The 15,871-nt window shown below is 41.1% G+C and overlaps 1 protein-coding gene across 5 annotated transcripts in view; it reads right to left on the bottom strand.

The window, feature by feature from the left end:
• The window catches only part of sugct (succinyl-CoA:glutarate-CoA transferase), a 125,949-nt gene that overhangs the window by 61,440 nt on the left and 48,638 nt on the right, over window positions 1-15,871 (bottom strand). For all 5 annotated transcript variants that reach the window (XM_048971944.1, XM_048971943.1, XM_048971945.1 and 2 more), the window contains 3 exons: window positions 3,058-3,129; window positions 2,549-2,646; window positions 1,668-1,770 (listed from right to left, as the gene is read on the bottom strand). In XM_048971944.1, the coding sequence (XP_048827901.1) occupies window positions 1,668-1,770; window positions 2,549-2,646; window positions 3,058-3,129 (273 nt within the window). The remainder of the gene's footprint in view (window positions 1-1,667; window positions 1,771-2,548; window positions 2,647-3,057; window positions 3,130-15,871) is intronic.

Raw genomic sequence — 15,871 nt, forward strand, 5'->3', positions numbered from 1 at the left:
GCAGATTTAATAATGATGATATTAAGGTTTGTAATGAATGTTTCTTTTACACTATTTACAACATCACAACATAAACAAATATGGGGAAGTTGGTGGCACAGGAGGTAGTGCTATCGTTCGGCAACTGGAAGGTTGCAGGTTTGAGCCTTGGTTCCTCCTGACCCCATCAAAGTGTCCTTGAGCAAGACACTGAACCCCAAATAGCTCCCGGTGAGCAGGTTGGCGCCTTGCATGGCAGCCTCTGCCACTGTTGTGTGAGGTTTGAGAAACACTGAATGTGAGGCATAAAATGTACTCATAGGAGTAGAAAAGCGCTATATAAATGCAGTCCATTTACCATTTTACAAATATTCTCTATTTTGAATGCAAAAACTCAATGTTTTTATAAACAATAGCTTAATACTACAGCAGCCACTTTTCTGAACACAGGATGAAAAAAAAAGAATATGGATTCAAAATTTGTTATATTAATACAGATGAAAAAGGTGTTTTGCAAAGTTGCTTATGAAGGTACAGTAGTAACGAGAAATGCATTTTACCCAGAATTCCCTGTTATGCTATGAAACAAACTTGCCAGTCGTTATCTTACCTTTTCCCTAATTAATACTTCCTTAAACTCTTTCGAAAGTGAATGAAACACCAATGTGAACAACATCCTAAAAAGCCCCACTAATGACACAAGGGCTTTTGTGGCACTTTGAGTGATGCCATACTGCTGGGGCAGGATTAATGTAGCCCATCTGTACATTGCACAATGCGCTAAGATATATTGTGCCTGAGTAAGCTAAAGAGGGACCAGACAGCGCCCCCAGTGAAAGACACAGCTGAATGCACAGACGGACCCTTCAGGGAGAGGCATGAATTTCACAGACTAATTGGCGCTATCATACAGTGCTTCTTTTTCTGCTACTTGATTTGCCATTTGGTTAAATGCCTTAACACAACCAGTACCTTGTAATGTTTGGGAAAAAAGCACACTCACTGTTAAAAAAATTGCAACAAAAAAAATCTGTCTTTTCACTTCCAGATCGTCCATTCATCTGAAATAGGGCTTCAAGGGGATTCAAACATCTCAGATAATTGTAGTGCATGTGATACACTTGGAATGAAGAACCCACTTTAAGATTAGCATAGTTTTTGTTAATGTTTCTCAACCCAGTCGAAATGGAACCCCACACAGCCCACATTTTTGTTTGGTTCAGGTATGTCGGAAGCTGGAAGGGAGCAGAACTTTTTGGGGGTCCCTGAGGACTGGGTTAGGGTTAGATATGCAGTTTGAGTCAGATCATGATGTTTAACTTTCATTTAAAAATACTTAATTCAAATAAAAATATAACAACAACAGGAGAAAAGGCCGTGCTGCAAGTGGAAAAAAAACTGAAATCTGTAATAATCAAAACACTGTGTTCTTTACGGAAATCCTAACAGGTGAGAGAGAGTTCAGATTTCTGTTTTCGCTTCTGAAGTTTCCATTGATTATGGATCCTGCATAAATCACTCAAGTGGGGAATGAGGAGGTACGGTTTAGACGATAGATGGCTCGAGTAATAGATTTAAAAGCCTATTGAAATAAAGAATCCTACAGAAGAGGGCAACTGATTGAAGACCATGTATGGCAAATAAGGGAGGGGGAGGGAGGGGGCATGGGAGGGAAAGCAGAGACTGACCTGTGGATCTGAGAAGACACGCTGGATGTTGTTGATAGGACCGCAGGGCACGCCGGTCCCCGCAAACTTTCCCAGCCACTCGCCAGTGCTCTTTTCTGAGAATCTGGGAACAAACAAAGTTTTTGCGGTTTGAACTGTGTGCTGCAGCTTCAAACATGATGGGGGGGTGGGCGGGCATGAGACTGATCCAAAGGGTGAACAACATCTATAAAAGAAAAAAAAAGAGGCACATGTGCTTTCTGGAAGGCCCCCATCTAGCCTCGCTGCCTAAAGTGAAGAACGTTTTCAGGCTCCCACACCTAGAGAACCTCCCCCAACATAAAAGCATTAGGAGCCGCAGATCCAGACTCCTGCTATCCATTCCACACAAAAGAAAGTGAATTTCACACACAAGTCAGCTTTTGATGTAAATGGATGGTGCTTTATCTAGTGAGTCTTCCCACCCTCTTTGTCGTTTGCTCTCCATGAGACTCCGGCCTGTGTTCTGCTTCTTCCTGGTCACCCAGCCGCAATTGTCCCAGACATTAACTTCCCAAACCATCATCCACAAGAAACATAAGACTTTTCTGATGACTATATGGGGACCACTATTCTGTGTTTTGTGGCTGCGATGGACTGTTTGATGCTACTAATTGCTAATTTGTTAAATCTGGTCACAGAGGGCCATGACATTCCCCAGCTGTCTCATTCTCTCAGAGAGCAGATTGTCCTTTTATCTGTTCCCATATGTTTAGATGAAAATACAAGTTACACGTCTAATATGAACATGCTATTTGGCTCCTGGAAATATGACCTGTTGGCCTTTTTGGCAGAGGACTGTTTTATTAGCCATCACACCACCCGTTGGCTTATGAAGAGCAACGCATGCATAAAATACATACTTCTCTGCAAGGATCATTAGCAGCTCCTTCCTGTTCTCTACTCGTAGCATGTTGGTCTTAAACTTTGGGTCTCCTGAAAGGCATCTGAGGTTTAACACCTGGAGTCAACATGGTGCATGCAGACAACATGCATAGTGATGTTAAATTAACGGTCAAATATAAACATGCCTTGCTACTACCCTTTAATTACTGGAATTCTCATTATTATGATAACAGGACTTTAGTAATCAGGTGGAAATTATTCCCATATATAATTATACTTGTACTCCATAAGCACTTGCTTATTAGTTAATTTATTAGCTTCAAATCTCCTTTTATCCAGTCTACAACTTTATACTGTTACAGATTTGTAAAGCCAGGCATTTGCCGAAACCATTTTATGGTAAGTCTGTTAGCTTGAGGCTACTGCAACAATTCACCTCATTAAGTGCAGTTACTTCGCCACCTGCAACTGATTGCCCTCGATTTACTTCGGCTTTGTTTCGTGATGCGTGAGTACTTCTGCTTACCTCGCATACTTGGGCGAACTGTTTATTATTTCCAGCAGCCACAACAATATAGCCATCTTGGGTCTTGAAGCCCTGTGTGAAATCAAAAAAGAAGGGGTTATTTCATTATCGCCCAATAACAAACCTAAATCGGATAATTTCAGAAAACTGGCACTGTGCGTATTATGGGAAAAAACATCTGAAAATAGGGGAAACTGGAAGAAGGCATGATTACAACACAATCCATAGACAGAGATGGATGAATGCTTCTGTTTTTCATTGGTGATACTGCCAAAATCCAGTCATTTGTGTCTAAAAGATGAAGTACAGTTGTTCAATTGACAATTAAGTTTTTTTTTGTAAACTAGTCTTAAGAAGTCAGGAACATGTATTTACCCCAGTAGTGTATTTCTGTTAGACCTTTAACAATACCTTCTGTTAAAGTGATTTGCTGTTCTCATGAGGATTTTCTATCATCTAGTTTATAAATGCAGCCCAACACCACCAAAATAATTACATATGTGTGTAATAATTAGAGAAAAAGATCCTTTCCAAACTAGGTAACACAGAAGTACTATATGCAATTTCCATTTTTTTTTTACAAAATAATATTTAAATTATATAACTGCTGCCTTAGATACAATACTATTTAGATATAGGGGAAAAAATCTAAAAGATAAATTATTAACTGAATTTAATTAGGTCCTTTATTTCAAATCACTGATTACCTAATTTGAAATCAAAGACAGAATAGATGTAAGGAAATCCTTATTATTCTGATCATTTATCACTGTGAGTCACAAGTTCATCCATGAGCTAATTATGTACGTTTTCAATAAAACATTCATAACGAAGAACTATCACAGATCTTAAAGTTCTAAAAAGTGAGATATGTGAACCTAGTTAAAAAATAATAATGTCTCTATCCTGTGATGCATTTCATTGGGAATCGAAAACCATGAGAGTAAGTGAACGATATACAGCCAGCTTGAATTCTGTGTTAATGTATTTTATAAATGTAAGGAATGATTAGGAATACAGAATAAAGTGCTTTATTCAATGTGTCAGAAGATCATGCACACAAAGTTTGAATTGCTAATCTCTTTTTCTTTCTATCAAATGGAATTTTAAATGCAAAGGTGGGTTTATTCCTCAATTACAATAGGCCTATACAGACAGAGCACATTTCAGTGTACCCCAATAGTGACTGGTATCTCAGTGCAGTCCAGCATGCCAGCAGACAGACAAACAAAAGGCACTGGGATTTCATCACCTCTCACTGGAATACTCGTAAGGTCATGACAAACAAAGTCTGAGGGTCACACAAAATAAATAACTATAAGCCGACATGGGAGGAGTCGATAGTGAATTCATGAAATTAAACATTTAGTCATCAGGAATACCTTTCACCAGTTCTTAGTGTCAGACTTCAATAATAGGACCCTGATTAGATCCTGGATATAGGGGCCTTGGATATTGCTGACCTATTGGCAGAAATGATCTCACAAAAAGGAAATACAGGTTCTGGTTCAACATGCAATTATATGCACACTTAATTAGGTACACATAGCAAGTACTGAGAAGAGTCCACTTTTGCCCCCAGAAACACTTCAAGGGTAGATGAGTCATGCACTCAGAGAAGGCTTCCTGCATATTACTGCTGTACCGAGCTCTAATTTTTGCACTTTTGGCCATCCTGTTAGCCTTAACAAGTCTGGTAATTCTCCATTGACCACTTACATTAACAAGCCGTTTTTGCCCACAGATCTACCATGGGCAGGCTGCTGTTTTTGCTCATCACACCATTCCCTGGAGATTCTTGACACTTTCATGTGCAAAAATCCCAGAATGGTGGCTGTTTATGAAATACTATAACCATCAAGACTGGCAACAGCAATTACAACACATTCCAGATGACTTACATCAGGGATTTTAGCCGATCAAATGCTTGGACAAACAGTGCCTGGGCCTCTTGACCTCCTAGCTGTGTGCTGTATGGATTCAGTTCCAGGACCATAAAAAATGGCCACTAGTGTACGCTGAGTTTCAGAATAATGGTAGTCAACACCGTCCCCACCCTCCAAATCTGCTTGGGTGGTAATTCATGCACTTGGAATGTGTGTTCTTCGCTGCCCAGGCCTCCACCAGACAAAGCTATTATTCAAGTGCTGCCCCCCATTGCTCAGTTTGTCTCAGGACAACATAAAGAGAGAATGCAGTGCACAGCCAGTCCTTAATGAGTGTCTATTGTGACAGTTTTAGTCTATTGCATTAAATCATTACCAATTGAGAAATCATGCACTCGCATCAACACCACTGATCACTAGTGGGTGTGAATGTGAGAGGAATGATTTCTTACAGAACAAGATGTTTATGTGCACCATTAAGGAGCCTAAGAAGAATGAATAGAAGTCATGGTGGCGCAGTGGTTAGCACTGTTGCCTCACACCTCTGGGACCAGGGTTTACGTCTCCAATATGGCTCCTTGTGTATAGAGTTTGCATGTTCTCCCCATGTCATCGAGGGGTTTCATCTAGGTACTCAGGTTTCCCCCCATGGTCCAAAAACATGCTGAGATTAATTGGAGTTACCAAGTTAATGGAATGGTGTGTGAGTGTGTCCTGTTATGGTTTGGGTTCCCTGTCTTGTGTCTGTAGCCTCTGGGACAAGCTCTAGACACCCTGCAAACCAGAATAGGACAAGAGGTTATGGAAAATTATTGATGGTTTCATATAAACCATTATAAATATTGCAGTCGGAGAGCTGGGAGTTTTACGCCACTATTTGAGGGCTCAAACGAAGACTTTTTAGGTTTGTGAAACATGTCTTGAAACTATGCAAAAAGCATGCAATATCAACTGAATTTCTACGGCAATGGCAATGTAGCCTTCATATTCACCTTGGCAACCTTTAACAGTAAAATAAATAAAGAAATAAAGTAAAAAACAGACAGACACACACACACACATATAAACTCTTAAGGCTGAAGAACAGGCTTCAAGTAATCCCTGCCATGGGGTCTGGGTAACCTTGGGGGACACACATCTCTGAGAATTTAAAATGATCTTTAAAACTAAAGCTTTGTCTTCCCAACCTTAATGGAAATATTGAGTATCTTATCCGTGTTCTTAGCCAGTATGTTTCTCAGTTGTTCTGCACAGCACCTTGGATTGTTTTAATAACATGCAGGACTTCTGTCAGAAAGCCAGTTATGAGACTATGGGAATCCAGAACCCAGTTATGGAACTGAAAGGAACATCGCTTTTGGATTATACCTGTTTATTACAATATTTGTTCAATTTTATTTCTGCCGACCCTTTTTAACAATTTTCAAGCAATAAGAAACAGCATTTTAAGTGCTCTCTTCTGCAGTCATGCTTTGTCAAAGTAGGTTGTAGCTTGAAATATTAAAGTCCAGAGAAATCACATTTTATTTATTTAGCAGGCACTTTATCCTAAGCAACGTACATATACAAGCAGAGTTAGACAATCCCTAGAACAATTAAGGGTTAAGGATTTTGCACAGGGGCCTGCAAGTCAAGAATTACAACTGACAACTTTCTGATCACAAGTAAAGCATCTTAACCCGCCGGGCCACAAATTATTGCAGAGGTCAGACCGTAAAGAATTGGCATCATTTTACGATGCAAAATGCATTAACCATAAATTATCCATCTCTAATAAAGTGCTTACACAACCCTACATGATCACTTTGTTCTTAGTGGCACTATAGACAACCGAATGTGTAAATTATGTTTCAAACTTTGAAAGCTAGAAGCAATAGCTTAACCTATGCATGCTTATGAAGAGGAATAGATGTTAACACATCAATAAGTCCACTCCATTACTCATCAAGCACATTCAGATGCAACACATTCATGCCATTTCAATGCCATTCCAACATAAAGGAAATAGCTAATGAGCCCTTGCTGTTTATTTAGAAGATCAACAGACATAAATGGAAATAAACATATAATTAACGGAAGACATCCTACAGTGACTGATGGTAAATTAACCAAAATTACTGTCTTCCACCAAAAATGCAATATGGCATTGCCTAAAAAAGCAAATTTCACTATCCATGTAATTTATTAAAATCAAGCATATACTTACACAAACTGGCTTGATACAGATCTATTTGATATAATCTCATTCTCATTCTTGTATGTTGAAAAAACGAGCAGCCTATTATTAAGTGATAATGAATGTCACTCAGTAGATTAAGTGGAAAAAAAGAGTTGCCCAGTTGTACAATTGACGTCTGTATTTACCTTTGAGCATGTTGTTATTTTTCAGCAGTTCTCAAATATTAACAAAAATTAAAGGCTTTTCCCCGTTACAGTACATTAATACTTAGCCAAAGGGGTGTGTATTAAAAATAATTTAGAAATCTCTTATTCTGCTGAATTTAAAATTTAGAATTCAGTAAGTTTCTCCTCAGATAGGTATTAGATAATCACCAGTTAGCCGTGGAATCCCATGATATTCATGCAGAACAATGCCCCTTCCCATGATATTCATGCAGGACAGTGCCCCTTCCCATGATATTCATGCAGGACAGTGCCCCTTCACATGATATTCATGCAGAACAATGCCCCTTCCCATGATATTCATGCAGGACAGTGCCCCTTCGCATGATATTCATGCAGGACAATGCCCCTTCGCATGATATTCATGCAGGACAGTGCCACTTCCCATGATATTCATGCAGGACAATGTCCCTTCCCATGGTATTCATGGACAATGCCCCTTCCCATGATATTTATGCAGGACAATGTCCCTTCCCATGATATTCACAAAGGACAATGCCCTTTCCCATGGTATTCATGCAGGATAATGCCCTTTCCCATGGTATTCATGCAGGATAATGCCCTTTCCCATGGTATTCATGCAGGACAGTGCCCTTTCCCATGGTATTCATGCAGGATAATGCCCTTTCCCATGGTATTCATGCAGGACAGTGCCCTTTCCCATGGTATTCATGCAGGACAATGCCCTTTCCCATGGTATTCATGCAGGATAATGCCCTTTCCCATGGTATTCATGCAGGATAATGCCCTTTCCCATGGTATTCATGCAGGATAATGCCCTTTCCCATGGTATTCATGCAGGACAATGCCCCTTCCCATGATATTCATGCAGGACAGTGCCCCTTTCCATGGTATTCATGGAGAACAATGCCCCTTCGCATGATATTCATGCAGGACAATGCCCCTTCGCATGATATTCATGCAGGACAGTGCACCTTAGTATGATATTCATGCAGAACAATGCCCCTTCCCATGATATTCATGCAGGACAGTGCCACTTCCCATGATATTCATGCAGGACAATGCCCCTTCGCATGATATTCATGCAGGACAGTGCACCTTAGCATGATATTCATGCAGGACAGTGCCCCTTCCCATGGTATTCATGGACAATGTCCCTTCCCATGATATTCATGGACAATGTCCCTTCCCATGATATTCATGGACAATGTCCCTTCCCATGATATTCATGCAGGACAATGCCCCATGCTTCCCATGATATTCATGCAGGACAATGTCCCTTCCCATGGTATTCATGCAGGATAATGCCCTTTCCCATGGTATTCATGCAGGATAATGCCCTTTCCCATGGTATTCACAAAGGACAGTGCCCTTTCCCATGGTATTCATGCAGGACAGTGCCCTTTCCCATGGTATTCATGCAGGATAATGCCCTTTCCCATGGTATTCATGCAGGACAATGCCCCTTCCCATGATATTCATGCAGGACAATGCCCCTTCCCATGGTATTCATGGACAATGCCCCTTCCCATGGTATTCATGGACAATGCCCCTTCCCATGATATTTATGCAGGACAATGTCCCTTCCCATGATATTCACAAAGGACAATGCTCTTTCCCATGGTATTCATGCAGGACAATGCCCTTTCCCATGGTATTCATGCAGGACAATGCCCTTTCCCATGGTATTCATGCAGGACAATGCCCTTCCCCATGGTATTCATGCAGGATAATGCCCTTTCCCATGGTATTCATGCAGGATAATGCCCTTTCCCATGGTATTCATGCAGGACAATGCCCTTTCCCATGGTATTCATGCAGGATAATGCCCTTTACCATGGTATTCATGCAGGACAATGCCCCTTCCCATGATATTCATGCAGGACAGTGCCCTTTCCCATGGTATTCATGCAGGATAATGCCCTTTCCCATGGTATTCATGCAGGACAATGCCCCTTCCCATGATATTCATGCAGGACAGTGCCCCTTTCCATGGTATTCATGGAGAACAATGCCCCTTCGCATGATATTCATGCAGGACAATGCCCCTTCGCATGATATTCATGCAGGACAGTGCCCCTTCCCATGGTATTCATGGACAATGCCCCTTCCCATGGTATTCATGCAGGATAATGCCCTTTCCCATGGTATTCATGCAGGATAATGCCCTTTCCCATGGTATTCATGCAGGATAATGCCCTTTCCCATGGTATTCATGCAGGACAGTGCCCTTTCCCATGGTATTCATGCAGGATAATGCCCTTTCCCATGGTATTCATGCAGGATAATGCCCTTTCCCATGGTATTCATGCAGGACAATGCCCCTTCCCATGATATTCATGCAGGACAGTGCCCTTTCCCATGGTATTCATGCAGGATAATGCCCTTTCCCATGGTATTCATGCAGGACAATGCCATTTCCCATGATATTCATGCAGGACAGTGCCCCTTCCCATGGTATTCATGGAGAACAATGCCCCTTCCCATGGTATTCATGGAGAACAATGCCCCTTCCCATGGTATTCATGGAGAACAATGCCCCTTCCCATGCAACAAACATTTCATAGATTGGCTAAGAAAACTTTAAAAGGTGATTGAATTATGACCAGGACCCCTTCATTGCCTCACTATTAGATTTACCAAGATGGCAAGCAGTACACTTCTCAGAGCAGCGTCTGGGACATGCTCCTGGCTGCCTCACATAACACAGAACGTGATCAAATCAAAACTCTGACTGGTTCAATGGACAAAAGATTCAAGATGATCATTGAGAAGGAAGGTGACTATAGAGGACATTAAACTTGGTAAGGTAGACTGTTTAGAACAGCCTATTTTGTTATTCCCCATATAGACTGAATGACTAAAACTGTTTAATATTATTATTTCTGTTGATGGAGAAGAGAAGAAAATCCACTTAGATTTTGATTGGCTAATAATTGTGCACATTGACTTTATTTGTGAAAGTTTCTCTCTAAATAAATTTACTTGGAACAAAAGAAAACTTTTGAATTAATTTTTATACGTCTGTCCAACATTTGCTAAAATTATTTACAGTATTTGCCCAATAATTCTGCACATAGTGCACACTGGAACACTTCTTTCCAAAATGACAAATTTTCAAATATCCAACTTTTAACAATTTATCCTGGTCAGGATAGAAGGGAGATCTAGTACCAATCTCCGGCAGTACAGCTTAGATGGAATGACAGTCCATTACATGGCACATAGTCAAGAAACAAAATGTCACACAGGCAGTCATGCACTGCCAATTAGAGATGCCATTTAGCTCAACGGCATGTCTTTGGACTACGAGAGGAAATCAGAAACTTCACAGGTGCAACTTTCCAAAAGAACATTCTTTTCTTCATTGTGTACCATAATGCACGTTATCTGAAAAACAGACGTCCTGAAACTATGCAATTCAAAGAAATCTATTCAAAACCCATCTAACAACAGCCAAACAATGCTTGCAAGAGTTTTGCTTTAAAAAACATCTGAAGGAAAAAGTTATACCAAAAGGGCTATAAATAAAATCATTTTAGATCTCTCAATTTTCATAATTTGAGAACTTGAATCTGTTAGATTTACAAATATTGTGTAATCTGCATATTTAAAACCCCAGTTCCAGTAAGACAGATAATATTGTTACTTCAAATACTTGCAATGGAAGCTCCGAAGTATGACTTATGAGACTCGAAGAACTCATAACTCAAGGAAAATTTTTTATAGATTATTCAGTGTTAGTAGATGGTGAGGAAGGTAGCTACAGTGAACCCACATGTGCAAAACAAAGATGAAGCACTAAGAATCCGCGCCACCCCCCATTGAAGACCTGAACTGCTTCTCTGTGGACAGGCGCTGAGGTGCTCAGATTACATCAAGAATGTACAAAATTAATACCACAGGGGTTGGTGCGTTTTAAGGTAGAGGTCCAGAGCAGTCACTGTTTTTAAGTAGTTCATTTAAAAAAAAAAAAAGCATCCGTTTGTATGTTTTTGTTTGACATTGTGCCTCGGCCTCAGCAACATCAGAATTGGTAGCAGCCGGGAAGCACTGGGTCCGGTTCTGTTGCCCTGTGCTGAACTCAGACCGCATGTGATTAAGCATGCATGCACAGCCCAACATCTCGCTGACCAGAACCGCTCACTAATTATTGCCCTCCCCTGCAGACACCAATTTTCCTCTGCTATCAATTTCAAGCTTTTTATTTTAGTCTGTTTAATGTGGTTGGCTTCAAAGATCCCTGTGTTTTACGTTAGCAAGCCCTGCTCAATATCTGCGGCCAGCTACTGCATCTTTAGCTCTGTATTTATCGTTACATTCAGGGAAAAACAAATCTGTATTTTTTTTAAAATGGAAAATGGATTGCGTTACGGTGAGTGTTTAATTGATCTATTTATATTTCACACAAAAATGGACAATATCCTAAGATGGTGTTTCCCTGTGAACCCACCAATTATAGCTGTTTACAAAACAAAGTCCCAGTGCCATGGTAACTGGGCGAGCATCGGAAGCAACAAAAAAAAATTATGAATCACAAACGAATGAATCGGCCAAAAGAATTCCGATATTTAATATGACTTGGACGGATCTCACAACCCCTCCTTCTCCAGCCTCCCTGTGTCTCCCTTCCTGCCTGTCAGGTGCTGCATGGGAAGAAATGCATCTGATGTTCACATCCTGCCGAATTTGTCGCAGGAATCCAGGGGAACGCCTGCCAAACTGGAGGCCACTGTTGGCTGTTAACAGCGTGACATATTCCACTTTCAGACCAAACTCGGAAGCAATGAACATGAGTGGCAGTTTTGGTTTTTTTGATTGATGAGTTTTTCGTGTCTTGCTAAAAATGCTATTTTTTTTTTTCAAACTCCACAGACCACTGCCTGCTTTTTAATGAATTTCACATTTCTTAAGTATCCCAGAAGGCCCTGAACCCACAAATAGTCTCTTCAGGGATACACTTCACAACAGTATCTTTATGACAGTATAATATGGAGTTATTTTGCTATTTCAAGAGACATGTTCCTGAAGATATCTAGTGATGAGTTCAGTTTAAGTTTATGTTGAACTACTTTTTAATTACACAATGGAAGTAATCTGCAAGTAAACAAATAAAAAAGAGACAAAAATTTAAACTGGCATAATATCTAGATTTAATGGGGCAGTGTGTGGCTCAGTGGGTTAGGACTCTGTGTCTGTGATTGGAAGGTTGCTGCTTGAAATCCTAGGGTCAATGATTTCACCACTGGACCCTTGAGCAAGGCCCATAACTTTAATTGTTCCAGGGATTCACTAACCCTACTTTCTGAATTATGTATCACTTTGAATAAAAGTGTGATTTAGACATCCCAAATACTGGACACAGACACACACACAAACACACACACAGACACACACACACACACAAAAACATTTACTATTTAACAAAAGTAACTCATTTAACAAAATCTTCACAATGGCAAAAATATGTGGACCTCTAAAGTCAATAGTTTGTGGCACCTCCTTTAACGGCAATAACTTTAATTAAATGTCTCTGCTAGCCACTAATCGATCTGTTACATCTGCTTTGGGGAATCTCCTTGCAGTTGAGTAGGGTTGGAGGGACATCTGAACTGTCCACTTCAGGTCCAACCAAAGCATTTCAATTGGATTTGGGTTTGGACTCAGACTTGTGGAGTGCGAATCTTCATTTTCTTCAGTCATTCTTTAATTCTTTTGCAAGAATGCTTTGGGTCATTGTCTTCTTGCATCATCAATCAGTCCAGTTTTAACTCTTTCAGTGATGGCATGAGATTCTGCTCAAGAAATTCTTAATAGACCTCAGAATTCATTGTTCCCTTCATTATGTGGAGCTGTCCAAGTCCAGAGGAAGGAAAGCAGCCCTAGATCTTCTCACTCCCACCACCATGCTTCACCCTGCAGAGGATTTTCTTTTCATGGATTGCAGGCTAGTTAGCTTTTTGCCAAATATAGTGATTTTGATTGTGAACAAACAGGTCAATTTCGGGCTCATCTGTCCATAAAAAGGATGGCATCAGGATGCACTATGGGAAGAATGCAACCGATTGGAGACATGTGTGATGTTCCGGGCAATGTTCTCCTGGGAAACTTTGGGCCCTGGAATTCATGCGGATGTTACCTTGACATGTACCACCTACCTAAACATTGCTACAGACCAAGTACATCCCTTCATAGCAAGGGTATTACCCGATGGCAGTGGCCTTTTTCAGCAGGATAATGTGTCCTTCCACAATGCAAAAATTGTCTAGGAATGGTTTAAGAAACAGGGGCGGCATGGTGGTGCAGTGGTTAGCACTGTTGCCTCACACCTCTGGGACCCAGGTTAGAGTCATGGGGTTTCCTCCGGGTACTCCAGCTTCCCCTCATGGTCCATATGCTGAAGCTAATTGGACTTGCTTAATTGCCCGTAGGAGTGCATGTGTGAGTGAATGGTTGTGAGTGTGCCCTCCGATGGGCTGGCCCCCCATCGTGGGTTGTTCCCTGCCTTGTGCTCATTGCTTCCGGGATAGGCTCCGGACCCCCCGCGACCCAGTAGGATAAGCGGTTTGGAAAATGGATGGATGGTTTGAGAAACATGAAAGAGTTCAAGGTATGATTTGGACTCCAAATTCGCCAGATCTCAATTAAATTAAGCATCTGGGGGATGTGCTGGACAAACAAGCTTGATCCATGGAGGCCCCACCTTGCAACTTACTTGGCTAAAAAAGTCTGCTGCTAACGTCTTTGTGCCAGATGAGTCCATGCCTTGATGGGTCAGAGATGTTTTGGCAGAATAAGGGGGAGATATATTATGTAGGCAATTTTAATGTTATCTGTGTGTGTGTGTATAATTAGGAGAATGCATTTATGTCCATCAACCTGCTTCCAAGAGTCAAACTTGGTTTCTTAAAAATGCCCAGTGTCATTGAACTGTAATTACAGATCGTCTCAAAAGGGCTAAAAGGATTATGGGATATGGCTTTGAAATGCTTGGCAACTGATTGGTCAGTCATGTGATATGATCATCGGTCCCCATGGGTAATAGCTGCTAATCTCCAGATCCCGACCCACGCCGTAATTGCTATTTTTAGGGTATGAGTACAGTGCCACTCGGGTTTGCAGGCTCTGCAGGATATTCCATGCAGTGTCAGATGTGGGGCCCAGGATTCCCCTGTGCTTCATGCAACACACAGTCCCTAATCGTGCTTTTTAATTGGGGACCCCGATGGCTGTGCTGGAAGGAGTCGATAGTGTTCCGGTACACAGCACCACTGTTCCTGCACTCTGTTCCTGGGGTTTCAGAAGTTATGATGCCCCAGCCTATCGTCACAATTACAGTTTACGGGATGCTACAGTTCTCACGATTATCTACAAACGAATATCACGCAGCTGAAGAAAAATGGGCGATGAGACTGCAACTGGGAATGATTTTCACATGACCACATCCCAACAGACAGAGTTTCTGCTATGCAGTAGATGCATTTTGGATAGAATGGTTCAAACTGTTGAAGGATTTAGCATGCTGATGTACTCCAACAGTACAAAAACAGTAATTAAGTGTGTGAAAAAAATACATACTGACTCATCATCTTCTTATTATCATTACTACTACTACTACTACTAATAATAATAATAATAATAATTATTATTATTATTATAAAAACAATAGATACTTTATTGGTCCCTGTGGAGAAACTCTTTATTTCTCCCCAAACCTGATCTCTCTAGGTGAGATCAAACAGTTCACTGAGGGGCAGCCACCTGTTGTGGTACCCAGGGAGCTGGGGGTTAAGGGCCTTAGCTCATGTGCCTAGGCCAGGCTTGAAATGGTGACCTTCTGATCATATGCACAGAGGTTTAACCCATGTCACACACTGGCTGCACACTTTCCCGTGAGTAGCAATCTTAAATATTGTCATAAGTGAAGTCAATGACTTCAATGTCTCATTTTTTATTTCTCTATTCTTCTTATGGTAATTCATCACTGGATTGCCTTCAGATTTAGATCTGTCCCCAAAATGACAGCCATTCTGGAAATAAGATTCTCTCAAACCAATCAATGTTGGAAAATGAACTCATACAAGAAATCCATTCATCCTAGCAGAGGGTGCAGGTGTAAGGAATTATGTGTTATAGGCATGAAAGTGCTCCACTACTCATAAACAGAGCCAGTCAGACCTTAGTGAAAACAGTAGAGCAACAATCCAGAGGAAAACAAGACTGCCCTCTAGTGCCAATGTTATATTTCATGATATGTCTAACATGTCACTGAACTAATATACAAAGAGTGGACAAAATAACAGAAACATCAAGTGCCTGCCTTAATGAAGGTGTACCAATTCTCTTTTGATTTAATAGATGCTTTGGGCATGTCCAAACAGGAGAAGACCCCAGGGCAGACCCAGGACACACTGGAGAAATTACATGTCTCGGCTGGCCTGGAAGCACAAGGGTATCCCTCCGTCCCGGAGGACCTGGAGAACGTGGCTGGGAAGAGGGATGTCCAGGCATTTCTGCTTAGACTACTGCCCCTGAGATCCAGATAAGCAGCCTACAATGCATGA

The sequence above is a fragment of the Brienomyrus brachyistius genome, chromosome 1 (assembly GCF_023856365.1).
Source record: "Brienomyrus brachyistius isolate T26 chromosome 1, BBRACH_0.4, whole genome shotgun sequence".
NCBI lineage: Eukaryota > Metazoa > Chordata > Actinopteri > Osteoglossiformes > Mormyridae > Brienomyrus > Brienomyrus brachyistius.